This window comes from Onychostoma macrolepis, chromosome 05 (genome assembly GCF_012432095.1).
Source record: "Onychostoma macrolepis isolate SWU-2019 chromosome 05, ASM1243209v1, whole genome shotgun sequence".
Taxonomy (NCBI): Eukaryota; Metazoa; Chordata; class Actinopteri; order Cypriniformes; family Cyprinidae; genus Onychostoma; species Onychostoma macrolepis.
In genome coordinates, this window is record NC_081159.1 from 21,657,410 (window position 1) to 21,673,038 (window position 15,629).

The window sequence follows — 15,629 nt, forward strand, 5'->3', positions numbered from 1 at the left end:
CTGTCTATTATTGAGGACAATTCAGTACAGCCTTGATTGCTCACTTTCATCAACATTTAAAAGACCCTCGTAAATCATCTCTCTTCAACTGATGCAAATAAGTGACTTCTCTCTTGCTCTCTAGTGTGCACTGCTCTTGAATTTATCTCTCTTTATTGTTTCTTTAAACTTTCTTTTCCTCAGAAATAATGGGATTGATTACATGGAGCTTCGACTGTGGATAGGAATGCACTCCTGCGTACAGTGCTTTTTCCTGGTCGCAACAGATGCCAGCTACATCATAAAGTACATGACTCGCTTCACAGAGGAAGGTTTCTCTAGCCTCATCTCCTTCATCTTCATCTCTGATGCCATCAAGAAGATGGTGGGAGCCTTCAAATACTATCCCATCAACACCGACTTCAAACCAGACTACGTTACGGCCTACAAGTGCGAGTGTTTGGCGCCAGACCCGAGTAAGTCCATTCTTGGCGTAGAGCATGTCAGCAAATCAGTCTGAAATGGTGGAGAAGTAATTGACCCTTCGCAGGGAGTATGATTGACAGGCGATCTGACCAATCATAATGCCGAATCTGCAATTTTTGTTCGACAAACTAACCAGACTGGAGAGTAGATTAACAACGGTGGACTTGAACTTAAAAAATACTGTGTATTGACATCTTTCCGCATTTGAAAAAAGATACCTTCTGATGTTCACTCATGTTTATTTCGTGCTATAACTAGTAAAGAAGAAGAGATGATCGGTTCATGTGCCGCTTGAACTGAGGCGCTACAGCAATCTGTCACGACACATTAAAGAGCCAAAACAGCATTTATTGTTTACATTTTTTTTTAAATGACAAAATTTTGGAAGCTGAGACTTTGTTTCATACCAAAAGTTACCTGCTCTGTCTTGTCTGTCGGCACGTTGTCAGTTTCCTCTTTGCTCCACAATGTATTTTTTTACTGCGTGAGAACATGTGTGGTGTGAGAACACCATGGCTTTTCAGATGTAGCAACAGTAACTAAGGTGGGCGGGTCTTTGCGAAGGGTCAATTAAATGTAGAGCAAATTTGCATTAATTTAGTGTGTCAGGATTTACATACTAAGAATAAATGGTAACACTTTACAATAAGGTGCAATTAGTTTATGTTAGTTAATGCATTAGGTATCATGAACTAGCAATGACCAACAACAGTTGATATAATTTATTAATCTAGTATTAATCTCTGTTGATTTATAGATATGCTATTTTTCAAACTCATATCTGTCTGTATGTTATTAATACTTACGATTAACTAATGTTAATCCAATTTGTACTTTTTATTTTCAAGTTTACATTTACATTTATTCATTTGTCAGACGCTATTATCCAAAGTGACTTACAGATGAGGAATACAGCAAGCTTTTGTTTAGGTTGTTTAGTTTTAGTTTTCTAATTTAAAATTGTTCATTATTTTAAATTGTAATATTTCACAATTTTACAGTTTTACTGTATTTTGGAGCAAATAAATGCAAGCCTTAGTGAGCATAAGAAACGACTTTTAAAAAAATTACTGTAAAATAAATTACTGTAAAATAAACATTTATCTAGATTAATATGCTGTAGATGAATGAGTCATTATTATTTCATCATTATTTTTTATCTATTAACTTATGTTAATGAATCAGAGCTTATTGTACAGTGTTACAGAATACATTTCACGTTGGAGTCACTGCACTATCAGTATGCATAAATTAACATATCCAACAGTAATTTCTTGATTAAACCAAGTTCCTTTGGGTCTTTGAAAAGAATTAGCTGAGTGCATGTGATTACTGTAACTTATTTGTGTCATGTTTGTTTTTGCTGCAAACCCCAAACGTGGCCTCCGACTGATGTGAGTACTTTTCAATAAGCATGAGTTTAAATCAGACAAATGGCATGCTTTTTTTATTAGTTTGTACTTATACAAAGTTATATGGCTTGCAGCTGTGAATGTAAACTAGCAATGAGGTCCTCTGAAAGTATTTTAGGCATGCTGGATCATTTCAAAAACCAAATGAACATTTCAGTGGAGCTACTACACCTGCAGTCATTTTCAATTGCCAAAGCTGGCTTTGATCCTGGATAAATCCTTCTAACAAAGTATTATTCAGATTTCCATTTGGTCTGCTCATTTTCCTCTCTGATTCTCCCTCTCTCTGTTTGTTCAGTGGCACCAATGATCTTCGATGTTGTAGTCCCAGTGCCAGATAATTCCTCTGCTCTCTTTGGTGTAAGTGCCTCATGTCTTCACCTCACTCACATCTGTGTTAACATCTGTGTTAGCATGAGCTCAGATTAGATTACAGCTTTTTTTTGAATCCACTGTATTTGCACTAACTATCACTGATTTAATAACCCACAATGATACTTTGTGTTTTTGTTTTATATCACTATGAAGGAAATATCAATCTGATGTAAATCCAATTCATTTATTTTACATGGATCCTTTCTTACTGATCTTGGCCTGCTGTATTACTGTATATTGTTTTGGCCCTGTCCTGTTTTATTCTCTCTTTTTCTCTCTCTTTTTTGCCATTTATCCACCACACATTCCTCCCTCCTATCCCTGACTTCTACCCTTTTCTCTGTGTTTGTCCCATCTTCTCAGTTGAATGTAACAGCTCTGGACTGGACTCAGCTGAGCAAGAAGGAGTGTGTGAAGTACGGAGGCTCACTGGTGGGAAAATCCTGCAAGTATGTTCCAGATCTTGCTCTCATGTCCTTCATTTTGTTCTTTGGGACCTACACTATGACTGTCACTCTGAAGAAGTTCAAATTCAGTCGCTACTTTCCCACAAAGGTAAGACCAGTGAAGTTATTTTTTTTACTCTTTCTTACCAAACTCTTGCAGAAACACTTTTTCACACTTGCACTTTTCTGTCTTTCACTTCGACCTTGTTAGTTAGTATCTTGGACATGTCCTTTCCTCTTTTTCTCTGTTATGCCAAAACCATTGAGACTGGACTATAGCTAGTTTAGGATAAAAGTTATCTCTATTCTTTATTCTGCATGATCCTAGTAGCTGATGAGATTCAGTAAGATCAGTAGGATCTTTGATAGAGTAATCAAAAGAGCTTTATACCTGGACACTCATGACAGGTAAACAAGGTCACATGAGTGTAATAATGCATGTGACACACTTTATATTAATATTTATTTAAAGCATATTTTTATGCTGTACACATTTTGATATATGACACCTTTTTAAAGAAAATTGTTGAAATTGTTGAATCATTTGACACTGAAGACTGGAGTAATGGCAACTTTGCAATCACAGGAATAAATTATATTTTAAAATATATTAAAATAGAAAACTATCTTATCTTAAATTGCAATGCTATTTAAAAAAAAAACAACAACCTTGAAGAGGAAAGGACATGTCCAAGATAATAACAAGGTCAAAGTGCAAGTGTGAAAATCTGTTTTTTGCAAGAGGTTTTTTTTTTTTTGGCAGAATTTATCTCTGTATCTTTGTAGTCATGTAAGGCTTTTTTTTTTTTACATTTTAAACAATCTGTATTTTATAAAGAGCTATTTTTTTTTTACTGTATTTTCAATCATATAAAAAAATTCATCCTTGAGTACAAGATGACGATTTCATTTTATGTTCTCTAACATGATGCTTGACATATTTGTCTGGCTCTCTCACAACTTTGTAGTAGTTATTACAGTTGAAATTATATATATGTTCCTAATAGATACTGTATTGCATGTATATGGTGTCTTAAATACTGTATACAAATGTGTTTAAAAGTGAATTTTGTGAGGTTATTCTCTGTAGTCTCCCAGAAATTGCATCACTTGTGTCAGATGCTCAGTCCCTGAGTATGTGCCTGCAAAGAATAAATAAATAAATATGTAAATAAAAACTTTCCAGTGATCTTGTTTTGATATTCATTTCTGCATTCAAAACTGTCAAAATTTGACAAAAGGTGGCAAGTTTGCAGCCCAGTATATTATAAGTAGCTCTTCAATGACATTGTGCTCTATTTCTGCAGCTGCAGCTACGTGTTTTATTCATTCTTTTTCTATCTATATATTTTCTATCTAGCTAAGGAAGTTGATTAGTGACTTCTCCATCTTCATGTCCATCATGACGTTTGTGGGGCTGGACATGCTAATAGGTTTGCAAACACCCAAACTCATTGTGCCTACAGATTTCAAGGTGAGCGTAAATGAAGTTGAACTGGAAAATAAAACTGATCTTGATTTTTTGTGAATTTTTAATAAAGAAGCTTCTTTAGTTTATCTCAGCGTTGTATTGTTTTTTTTCCTTTTCAAATCACGTAGCCCACACGTCCTGACAGGGGTTGGCTTGTGATGCCATTCGGAAAGAATCCATGGTGGGTTTACCTGGCAAGCTCCGTCCCCGCGCTCCTTGTCACCATCCTCATCTTCATGGATCAGCAGATCAGTGCTGTCATCGTCAACCGCAAGGAAAATAAGTTAAAGGTATCCATGCAGTGAGCAGGTCCTTCATCACCCCGGTTCTTTTCATTTCCATTGACTTCCTCACATTCTCGCACTGTTTGCTACAGAAAGGTTGTGGGTATCACCTGGATCTATTGTGGGTGGGCGTTCTGATGGCAGCCTGCTCTTTTATGGGCCTGCCGTGGTATGTGGCAGCCACTGTCATTTCCATTGCTCACATCGACTCACTGAAGATGGAGAGTGAGTCTAGTGCTCCAGGGGAACAGCCGCAGTTTCTAGGTGTGAGGTGAGACAGACATAGACAACTTGTTTGTGGTCTCTCGCTGACATCATTTCTGACTGGCTCTGTACAGAGTCACAAGTCTTTCCTTTAATAACAGCCATATATTATAAAATGGTTATTGAGACTGGGCTATCAAGACATATCACAGACATTGTCATAAAATCTAGTTTACATGAGGAGGCGGACCACATATCCAAATCGTAATTAATCTACATGGAACCCATGCCAAACCTCAAAATGTAGCTATAAATCATCTGGCTACAGTTAAAAATGCTGAAATAAATACATTTATGTACTGTGTTTGGTGTAAATCAGGCACTTGCTATCAGTATTATGTTTTTTTTTCAAGTAAAAGTAATACATATGATCATAAGTTGCCACTTTGTTATTGTTCAGTACAGATAAACACAAATAAATGCAATAAAACTATGGCTGTGCAGTACATATGAGTTCTCCACTCACAGTATTTTTCTATTGTCTCTTTTCTCTCACTCTTGCTTCTCTTCCAATTACAGAGAACAAAGACTTACAGGAATCCTGGTCTTTGTGCTGACAGGAGTGTCTATCTTCTTGGCCCCCATCCTGCAGGTGAGCTTGTTGAAATGACAGAGATAATTAATACTCACTCTGACCTATTATTTAGGGTAGATTAGCAATAATTATCATAAAAAATGTTCTGTGATGATGTCTGTGTGATCTACTCCACAGTAGCTGTACTATTTCAAATGGGTAAAGAGCAAACAAATGTTATGTACACTGCCGTTTGAAATTTGGGGTCAGTGTGATTTTCTAATGTTTTTGCAAGAAGACTCTTATGCTCACCAAAGCTGTCTTTATTTGAAAATACAGTAAAAACAGTCATACTGTGAAATATTATGACAGTCATGACCTAATGGTTAGAGGGCCAGACTTGTAACCTGAAGGCTGCAAGTTCGATTCCCAGTAAATTAAAATAACTGGATATATAATTGAAAATATTTTAAAAATGATCAAATTCTTCTAATAGAAAAAAAAAAGCATTTATTTTAAATCCTTTGTAACATAATAAATGTCCGTCACTTGTCAGTTTAATGCATCCTTATTCTGAATAAAAGTATATAAAAAAAAAAAACCCTGACTCAAAACTTGTGTGTATTTAGATATTATGTATTCACTAAATTGAATTTCTAAAACAGGAATATAGTAGCCTGAAAGTCATCTTCACTTGATCAGATGCAATAATGCAATCATACTTACAGCCACGACATTAAGCCTTTTTTTATTATTTGTATTCACAGGTTTTTAAATGTAATTTACATGTGTTTTTAAAGGTCAAACATTCTTAGAAAATTATTATTTTTTCTTTAAAGGTAAGTGACCCTGTAGGAAGCACACTTTGTAAAAATTAAGGGCAAAAGGAAGATACATCAGCACTTCCAGTTATGTTTTTCTGAAAATGATTTCACTTCCATAATCTGATGAATCTGGAAAAAAAGGTTAGGTTTTAGCCATCGGTAAATCGACTGTATGGTGAAAAGTGTTATTTACCAGAATGGAGACTGAGAGTTCATGTTTATAAGTAGATTAAATAGATTTAGTTTTGCATTCATGTTGACTTCAAGTGTAACTGGTGTTGCCTTGGCAGCTGAAGTGTGTGTTTTTTTTTTTCTGTTTATAGTTCATTCCTATGCCTGTCTTGTACGGAGTCTTCCTCTACATGGGTGTTGCTTCTCTTGGTGGCATCCAAGTAAGTGCCTTTAGGGATCTAACCTTTTCCCAAACAAACTGATTGGAACAGCTCTGACAGCCAATGTACATTTATTGTTTTTGACATTCCTAGGTTTTAATATCATACCAAACTTTCAAGCTATACAGGGAAACATCACAACCTGCAGTTTGTGTGAGAATGTAAAACTCATTTGCATGCACGCTACAACTGCATTTAGTGATTAGAAATGAGTGATTTCTCCACACTGTGACACTGCAGGGATGGAAGAGTGTGGTGTTGTGGGAATGGATATTTGCAGGCTGACTGGGTTTACTGAGGCAATTTTGAGCTGCATTTTGATGAGGCTGTCAGACTGCAGTGAGAATCCACCCTCTTGTGCAGCTTGGCAGTGGCCAGGTGCTGTTTTTCTGTGCTCTAGTAGTCTAGTTTGATGTCAGTTAGAGAACAAGAGGAGGACAAAAGGCGAAATGATGGACCTCAAGCGGAGACCTTTACAATACACTGAATGAATACAAATGTATTTAGGTTCATGCTGCTTTGAGGCTAAATGCTTAAAAGCTGGGATTGACTCTAAATAGCAATGTGCTCTTTTCTATTTGTGAAGCTTTGGCATGTGGATTTGTGATTGTCTTATGTAAGTGAGGGAAGTCCTATATCAAACCTGTATGACTTTCTTGCTTTCAAGCTTCAAAAAGTACATGAGAGCATCATAAAACCATCAGTAATGTTGTCCATATGACTCTTGTGTTACATTTCAAGTCTTCTAAAGCCATCTGAAAGTTTTGTGCGAGGAAAACATCAAAATGTACATTGTTATTCACTGATAATCTTCCCTTCAAAAGAACTGCAACCAGGTCAGATCACCAAGTCAGTCAGTCAAGAACCAGATCAATCCGATTTGTGAACAAATCATTCAGATCGAATCATTTTGTAAAGTGAATCAGCTCATTCAAATCATTAAGATTAAACCATTTTGTAAATTGAATTGGCTTATTCAACTAATTGACATTTATTCAAATCATTACAACTGAATTATTTTGTAAAATGAATCAGCTTATTCATCAAATGGTTTGATATTTCCTTTTGGTGCTGGACAGGCCTTGTCCTCATTCACTTTTATTACATGGAAAGAGCCATTTGAGTTTGAAATTATGTGAGAGTGAGTAAATAATGACAGATTTGTCATTTTTGTCCACTACGTATCTAATCAAACATTCTGTCTTTTATAGTTCTGGGACAGGATCAAACTGATTATGATGCCAGCAAAACACCAGCCAGATTTTTCATACCTGCGTCACGTACCGCTGAGAAGAGTCCACCTGTTCACACTGGTGCAGATTGTGTGCTTAGCTGTTCTCTGGATCCTCAAATCCACATTCCTCGCTATCATCTTCCCAATCATGGTATGATAACCTTTTATATTGCCATACATCAATGTATATCATGAGTCAAAACTACATTAGTTTCCATAAAGCTTTCTGAATATAACCTATCCAGTAAGGGATCAATGTACTTCAGTACTTTGTATGATTGTAATTTGTAGTGAAATCATGCTGTGAACAGGCGTCCTGTTGAATTCAAATTAATTTCCTGCGGTCTGTAATTTAGTATGTAATTCACTTCACAAGGTTCTTAAGAATAATAAACATTAAGAATGCGTTAAGCATACAAAAAAGTTTTTTTTTTTTTTTTTTGCCCTCAATTTCTCAGATTCTTGGTCTCATGGTGGTACGAAAGATGTTGGACATGGTCTTCTCTCAACATGATCTGGCATGGCTGGATGATATCCTGCCTGAGAAAGAAAAGAAGAAAAAGGAGGATGAAAAGAAGAACACCAAGAAGGACAAAAAGAAAGGCAAAGGAGTGGATGACAGTGAAGATGTAAGTGTTTCAAAAAAGATGCAGGCTGCTGGGATTGAAATGAGAGAAGTTTTATTTGACTTGACTTAATTCATATCAAAATTATCTATTTAAATCATTTTTGACATCCATGCTGTTGTATTGTGTTTAACTGGTGCCACCTTCTGGTGGTAAGAGCCTCATGCTTATACCAATAAAGCCTCGAAGACAAACATGACACATTCTACATGAGCATATACTAATCTTCATCCGTTCTTTGGCCCACAGGACAAGTATAACCCCTATACAAACTGCTCCCCCAGTGAGTCGGAATTGGATCGCAGGTACTGTGTGCTCAAACTACACGTCCCCTACCGTGACCTCTTACAGGCGCCAGACTCTAACTCAGAGTGGGCGGCACGATGCCAACCAGGCAGTTATTACCACTGATACCAACTTTATTAGTTTTTTCCCCTTTTTTTATGTGAGCACATTTCCTCTTAAATACGCACCTCCTCTACATTTAATAATGCTAAAGATTGCATTCATACGTACATACAGTAGAAATAGATGGCAGATAGATGACAAATAGATGATAGTTGAGAGGCAGCTCAGAATATTAAATATGTAACTGCTAAGACCTATTAATCATGCAAGACCTTGTATATAGTTTTTGCTATATTCTCATTGCCCTTGCCATGCGCTTTGAAGCAATGCAGATAGAATTGTTTTCATGCAACCACCAGTATTTTACTCTGCATGCTAATATAGAAAATGTGTAATTATTGTGTTATGCATATGTATTTTTTCTTTTGCTTACATTTTCACACCAAAGAAACAGCACACATAAATAATCATTATTGAACTTCCATAATTAGATGTGGGTACAATTTCTGTTTATATAAATACTGGGGAAGATGCCAGTGAGAAAAGTTTATATTTGAATTACTTTTTTGCAAGCGTTCTAAAATACATTTTTAGTAGCTATAAAGAGTGTAATGTAACAGCGTATATTAGTTATTTTAAGGAATTTTGGTTGTTTCTTTCCCTTATAATTGTGGTTCCAATAAGAGTGCTAATACAGAATAACTCTGTGCTTGTACTAGATTTTCTAGGTCCCCCCCCCCAGCCTGGTTCCTCTCACACTATATTCACAACCCATACATATCCAAATGTGTGTCTCTGTATCATTCTGATGTAAAAGCTGCTGGGTTTCCTGTCTGCATTGCTGTTCAGGGGGCATGGTTTGGATGAAGTGTTCACTTTAACAAAGGTTCAATTTGTTAATATTAGTTACTGCATTAGGCATCATTTGGATTATTATCATATTAGATATTATAGCATTTTTACATTTTCACATATACTATTGTTAATTGTTAACGATCAAAATACTTTATAATAATACTATTACTATATATTATATTTAATATAAATAGGAAATATATATGGAGTTAGTAAGATTTCATACTTAAGATTTAAAAGTATTAAATGTATAGTAAAGACTTTCGCGTTGTTACAAAATACAAAAATAAATTTAAAATAAAAATATTTCTAAAATGCTGTTCTTTTGAACTTTCTATTTATCAAAGAATCATGAAAAATGTTTCACGCTTCCAAAAACTGTTTAATATTTAAATAAGTAAGCTAATATGATTTCTGAAGGATCAAGGCTGCTGAAAATACAACTTTTCTATCACAGGAATATATTATATTTGAATTAGAAACTAGTAATTTTAAGTTGTAAAAGTATTTCACAATATTAGTCTTTACTGTATTTTGATCAAATAAATGCAGCCTTAATGAGCATTAAAAATAAATATAATAAATTCCTGTTAAACAGTCTGTTAAGATGTCTGATCTAGAAATGAACATTAACCAAGAACCAGAATTATTTCATGATTCCTAATGCATTCACTAATGTTAACGTTGAACCTTGTTGTTAAGGTTTACCATAGTTGCTCTAGTCTTTATCGCATTTAAACACTTAAGTTATCTCCTTAACCTAGGATTAAGCATACTGAGCCTTCTTCCTGCTTTGGGTGTCCTGATCCCAAATCTTTCCCCTGGAACACTTGTGCAGTCACCTGCAACTAACATCTTAATACAGACTGCTGTTCCTCCTTCCTGTCATAGCCCTCTCCTCTTACTCCTCCTCACTCTTGTAACTGGAAGTTGCCATTCCACAGCATCACTCTGCACCTGAAGATCTCCTGTCCGTCATCCCCGGCGATGCCAATGACCAGAGGGATGTCCTGCCCCGTGCCCCAGGTGAAGATTGAGATGGAGTCGGACTATGACGACACTGATATTAACCCTAGAGGCAGACACAGAGATCACAGGGACATGAGCAGCGAAACAACGCTATAATGTCGGTTCTCCAGTTGTGCAGTGTGGAACATTGCATGCTCCGTCTCAGCTTGTTTGAAGATCCTGTGTGGCTAATACACAAGTTTATGTTGACTTATGGATCAGACAGCACTTTATGGGTACACATAACTGTGACGTGGCATAAGAAGTCAGAGGTTGAATTATTTTAAACGGCAAACATTGAGCCGACATGTATGATTTATGCAATGGATGCATTAAGAATCATTTTTGTTTCTTATTTTAAAAGCCAAAACAGCTGAAAATGCAGTCAATTTTATTCAATGAAAATAATATATAACACTGAGATAATGGGAAGGCAGAACGATTATTTTCTTACTACAAAAACGAGACTATATTTTAGACAAAATCTGTTTATATTTATGCAGTGCAATCCTTTTAGAAACCTAGACCAACTTTATATTCAAGATTCCAGTACCTTTGACAGGGATAAACAATTCTGATTTTGTCTTCCTCTGTAACTGCTAACTCTGGGTCTAGTAGTGTTGCCTTTCTCCAAACAGTCATGCTTTTCCTTCCTTTCCCTTTCTTTTCCTTCCTATATCACTAAAAAAATCAAAGCTGGGGAAAAGAAACAACCAAAAACAAGCTTTGAAATAGCAAATGAAAGAGGTTTTGGCCTTGCATTTTGTTTCCTTGAAAGTTTCAGAAGGCTTGTGTGACTTGTGTTCAGTGTACGTGAGATGTTTTTTGAAGAATGGAATGTAAATGGAATGGTTGCAAATTATGGATATTGGCCGCCTTGAGATTCAACCTCTGGAGGAAAAAAAGAGAACTTTTTAAGATGCAATAATTCTGTTTCCTGGCAACTTGAATTTTGGTAAAGGGAATGAGGTGGCAGATTAAAAATATTTACTGAAATTTATGTTTTTGTATATTTAAGCCATATACCTTAGAATTCTTATTCTTATTTGTATGTTTATTTTATTGTACATCTCAAATTCCTTGTATATATTAACAGTTTTTTCCTAAGATGAGACATTGACTAACGTCAATAGCAGGATTAAACCCCACTACATTTACAATCAATTGAATATTTAATCAGGTCATTTACAGTCAAAATTACTCAAGAACATAAATCAACACTTATACCTTCAGTACTGATTTTGAAGAAGGCACCAAAATCCTGATTTTTTAAAATCCTGATTGCTGACTCACTGAGCAAAGCACCATGAATTAGACTCTCATAAATTAGCTCCCATATGGACTGAACAACATCATGTTAAAGAACATGACACATTACTACTAGTGTCGTCAGGGTCCATGGTGAAGCCATCACTGAATCCGTCACTCTCCACTAGTGTGGGTCTCTTACCACACATAGGGCAGAGTTTGTTCCTCTCACGTGAAGCTCGCATCCATATGATCAGGTTCCAGCGTGTGCCTGAGGAGATGGGCAGAGCTCCGTGCATGTGCTGGCCTCTGTGTAGCAGACCTTCAGTTACGTGATGCTCCACTTCCACACACTCCGTCTCACTCAGAGGCACCTAAAACAAACGTATATGATCAGGACACTGTAAATACACTCTTAACATGCATTACTAGGCTGCATGCTTGTGCTGCCCACTGTTTCATCCAAAACTGTCAATGTCTTTGTAAAGTAAACTAAAGTGTTGTATGATTATGAAATAAAATCTCTTCTTGAAGAAAGTGTTTGCTTGTGATTTAAGGGGAGATGAATGGTGAATGTGAAATTATTTCATTTTATTTTATTCGACTGATTGCATGCATTAAGCAGAAGATTATACATTAAATCAGGTTTTCCAAACTTTCTGAAGCAAAGGCATCTTAGTAAGACTCCCCTCTTCTAAAATAATAATAATTAAAAAAAACATTTACATAAACTGATGTGTACTGATTTGCATGTGAAAATTATTAGGCATGATATTATGCATGTGGTTTCCAAAAGTAAATAACCAATATTTACATTGTCACTTCACATAATGCCATAGCAAATGATTTCTATATTGATTATAAAATCTATTTAAAATGTATTATAAAAACATTAAGTATTAAATCTAGAAAATACTCAGAAAGAAATGATTCAGTTTGTATTAGGCATTTTTTTTACCCAATATTAGAGTATAGATAGATGTAGAAACCTGAATATTGAGATATGAAACATTTGTATCTCAAGTTAACTTTAGTTCATTTTGACAGGCTAGGGGTGTGTGTGTGTATACAGTTGTGCTCAAAATTATTCATACCCTTGGTAAATACTGATCAAAGAAGGCTGTGAAAATAAGTCTGCATTGTTTATCCATTTGATCTTTCATTTAAACATTTTTAAAAAGTCTAACCTTTGATTGAAGTAAAAAAAAAAGTGGGGGAAAATCACATTAGGAAATAAATATTTTTCTCTAATACACAAAGGCCACAATTATTGGTACCTCTAGAAATTCTTATGATTAAAATATCTAATATGAAGTATATTCCCATTCATATTTGTATTTTTTATCACGCCAGGGTGATTATCCTAGCTCATCCAAAAACAAACTCCAGCATATTCAGTTATCAGACACGACTGGAACTTCAAATAGCACTGGCTTCTATGGTCAGATGAAACTAAAAAAAATAGCTTTTTGGCAGCAAACACTCAAGATTGGTTTGGTGAACACAGGGATAAAAAAGTACCCCATGTGTTCAATGAAATATACTGCTGTATCTTTAATGTCGTGGGCCTATTTTCTGCAGGAGGTCCTGGACATCTTGTTTAGATACATGGCATCATGGATTCAATTAAATACCAACATATCAAAAATTTTAAACTGACTGTCCATGCTAGAAATCAAAACCAAGCTTCTGCTGGCCATTCCAGTCCTCTGACCTGAACCCAATAGAAAATGAGTGGAGTGAACTGAAGAGAAGAAACACCAACATGGAGCTGGGAATCTAAAGGGTCTGGAGTGATTCTGGATGAAGGAATGGTCTCTGATCTCTTGTCAGATGTTCTCTAACCTCATCAGGCATTATAGGTGAAGATACAGAGCTGTTATCTTGGCAAAAGGAGGTTGCAAAAAGTATTGAATAAAAGGGTATGATTAATTGTGGCCAATGGGTATTAGAGAAAAACATTTCATAATGAGATTTCTCACTCATTTTAATTTATTATTCTCCAATGAAAGGTTAGATTTTTGTAAATTTTTTAAATAAAAGATCAAAAGGATTAATGATACAGATTTATTTTCACAGCCGCCTTTGATCATATTTTCCATGTTTATGAATAATTTTGAGCACAACTGTAAATAGGCCAAAAACTGTCTGGGAATTCACAAAAGTTGTCTTCATAATCATCACACAATTTTCAAGCTCTATTATAAACTATAACTCACAGCACCTGTCTCATGTCTCCAAAGAACAGGTTCCCCTCCGTAAAGTCTTTTCCCAGTGATACATTGAGAGTGACTTCAGCGTTGTCGTAATGATAGCTAAGGTCCAAGTCTTCACGCATAGCATACTTGACCACGAAAGCCTTGTGACTGTCCAGACAGCTTCCTCCACAGTCACTGTAGAGCAGAGCCGTGAGTGCATGCAGATAGACCTCCCTCAGTGGGGTGATGAAACTCTCATCAAAGCCCAGTTCATTGAGGAGAATCTGTATTCATTGAGAGAGATGTCAAATTATTATTAAACAGAGAACAACAAGAACACAATTAGTATGCCTTTTGATGGCAATATCAATCACACAAACTGGATTAAGTGTGTATGATAAAAATGTGTACTCCATAATTGTTCATGGTGTTTGGCCGGCCCTTCGGAGCATCAGACTGTTCAAAATGCTCCAGCTCTTCTATAAAGTCCTTGCAGAATTCTTTTCGGAACACTGGGAATCGGAAGACCCTTGGTGCTGCAAAATACACAATAAACAGAATTTGTTGGCATGATTTTTAATCCATATTTTGACAGTCAACAGATTTCAACTGAAAACTGAGTAAAGAAGCAGCTCACCTGCCTCTGTCTGGATGAGTTTCATTAGTCCTTCCATGGTTGCATCACTTGCAATACAGTATTTTACCAACTGTAAAAACTCTGGGGCCAGGAATGACTCCTTGCAAAAGATAGATGATACTGTAGTATATCAGTGAACGAGTTCAATCATAGACTACCTGGACTACTGAATATAAGTACCTGCAGATGATAAACATGCTGATGTAGAGGTGTATAAATTTCCCTAATGGTAGCTGCTCTCTCTGCTGATCTCAATTTCTGAGTCTGGCGTCTTTCGATTTCTGCATGAATCTATAAATACACAACTGAATAATAAATAACCATCCTCTTACGGCCTTGATATCAATCGTTATCACAGGAGTGATTTCTGCTCCAGAGCTCACTCACCTTTCCAAGCACGTCTCTGAACTGAGATTCAGACACGCAACCCAGGGACCTGAGGATCTTAAGCAAATGTCACAGGTGTTCAGAAAGAAATGGCGAAGCATTTAACATTAAGAGATTAGCCAGTGTTGCTGTAGATTACTTACATTTTGATACTCCTTCCTGAACTGGTTCTCTGAGACGAAACGAACGTGAAGTTTATATTCTTCAAGAAAAATATTATCTCTGAAAAAACAGCTGCATGTGTGAAATTTCTCCATAGTTTAACTAATACCGATTGATTTTATAATAATAACTACATAGTTTTATATATTTACACAGGTGTAACAGCTATTTATACAACTTTTTAAGCGAACGAGAACAAATTTCGACACGGTTAGACTAGTTTGAGCCGTCCATCTGTTCAGAGCTCCGCCCACTCAATGAATGTTTTGTTTTGGAACAACCAGAAATATGTCCGTAAAGGAACAAACGGCTTCGATAAAGTGAATACCTCATTTAAATATTCAGATGTAATAATGCTACATTTTTATATGTATATGAGTATAAATATTCGAGATATATCTTGCATTAGTCTCTATCCAAAAAGAGCGATAAATACCGAGAGTGATAAAAGTAATGTTTACATCCTGGTGGTACGCCAC

At 35.8% G+C, this 15,629-nt stretch overlaps 2 protein-coding genes across 11 annotated transcripts in view; one reads left to right on the plus strand and one right to left on the minus strand.

Annotated features, from left to right (window-relative positions):
- Positions 1–10,773, plus strand: part of slc4a5a (solute carrier family 4 member 5a) — a 25,743-nt gene extending 14,970 nt beyond the window's left edge. Inside the window, exons 14-25 of one of the 4 annotated variants that reach the window (XM_058774928.1) lie at positions 184–455; positions 2,176–2,237; positions 2,616–2,807; positions 4,059–4,172; positions 4,298–4,459; positions 4,546–4,724; positions 5,237–5,309; positions 6,379–6,447; positions 7,659–7,832; positions 8,140–8,310; positions 8,557–8,612; positions 10,455–10,773. In XM_058774928.1, the coding sequence (XP_058630911.1) occupies positions 184–455; positions 2,176–2,237; positions 2,616–2,807; positions 4,059–4,172; positions 4,298–4,459; positions 4,546–4,724; positions 5,237–5,309; positions 6,379–6,447; positions 7,659–7,832; positions 8,140–8,310; positions 8,557–8,612; positions 10,455–10,635 (1,705 nt within the window). In that variant the 3' untranslated portion in view covers positions 10,636–10,773. Of the gene's footprint in view, positions 1–183; positions 456–2,175; positions 2,238–2,615; positions 2,808–4,058; positions 4,173–4,297; positions 4,460–4,545; positions 4,725–5,236; positions 5,310–6,378; positions 6,448–7,658; positions 7,881–8,139; positions 8,311–8,556; positions 8,613–10,454 lie in introns of those variants that run through there. The other 3 variants (XM_058774929.1, XR_009271240.1, XM_058774930.1) reach the window with 3 other exon arrangements.
- Positions 8,041–15,513, minus strand: ogfod2 (2-oxoglutarate and iron-dependent oxygenase domain containing 2). Of its 7 annotated transcripts, XR_009271241.1 has the most exons (9): positions 15,132–15,513; positions 14,989–15,045; positions 14,782–14,892; positions 14,602–14,701; positions 14,376–14,500; positions 13,991–14,248; positions 11,969–12,140; positions 11,072–11,214; positions 10,457–10,582 (listed from the first exon to the last, which is right to left on the minus strand). XR_009271241.1 is itself a non-coding variant. In XM_058774936.1 (8 exons), exons 1-8 carry the CDS (start codon positions 15,243–15,245, stop codon positions 8,187–8,189), a joined length of 972 nt encoding a protein of 323 aa, XP_058630919.1. In that variant the 5' UTR covers positions 15,246–15,513; the 3' UTR covers positions 8,041–8,186. The 7 variants fall into 7 exon arrangements, 6 of the variants coding, with proteins under 6 accessions (XP_058630919.1, XP_058630921.1, XP_058630922.1 ...); XM_058774936.1 differs by lacking the exons at positions 10,457–10,582; positions 11,072–11,214 and adding an exon at positions 8,041–8,221; XM_058774938.1 differs by lacking the exon at positions 11,072–11,214 and having other exon boundaries at positions 10,470–10,582.
- Positions 15,514–15,629: the final 116 nt, after the last annotated feature.

What these genes read in the sequence shown, in the direction of transcription:
- ogfod2 (XM_058774934.1), bottom strand. Translation starts at nt 15,245, where the DNA reads ATGGAGAAATTTCACACATGCAGCTGTTTTTTCAGAGATAATATTTTT. An exon ending in ACACCATGAACAATTATGGA is followed by an intron (nt 14,249 to 14,375) that starts GTACACATTTTT and finishes CAATGAATACAG; the next exon opens with ATTCTCCTCAATGAACTGGG. An exon ending in TCTTTGGAGACATGAGACAG is followed by an intron (nt 12,141 to 13,990) that starts GTGCTGTGAGTT and finishes CGTTTGTTTTAG; the next exon opens with GTGCCTCTGAGTGAGACGGA.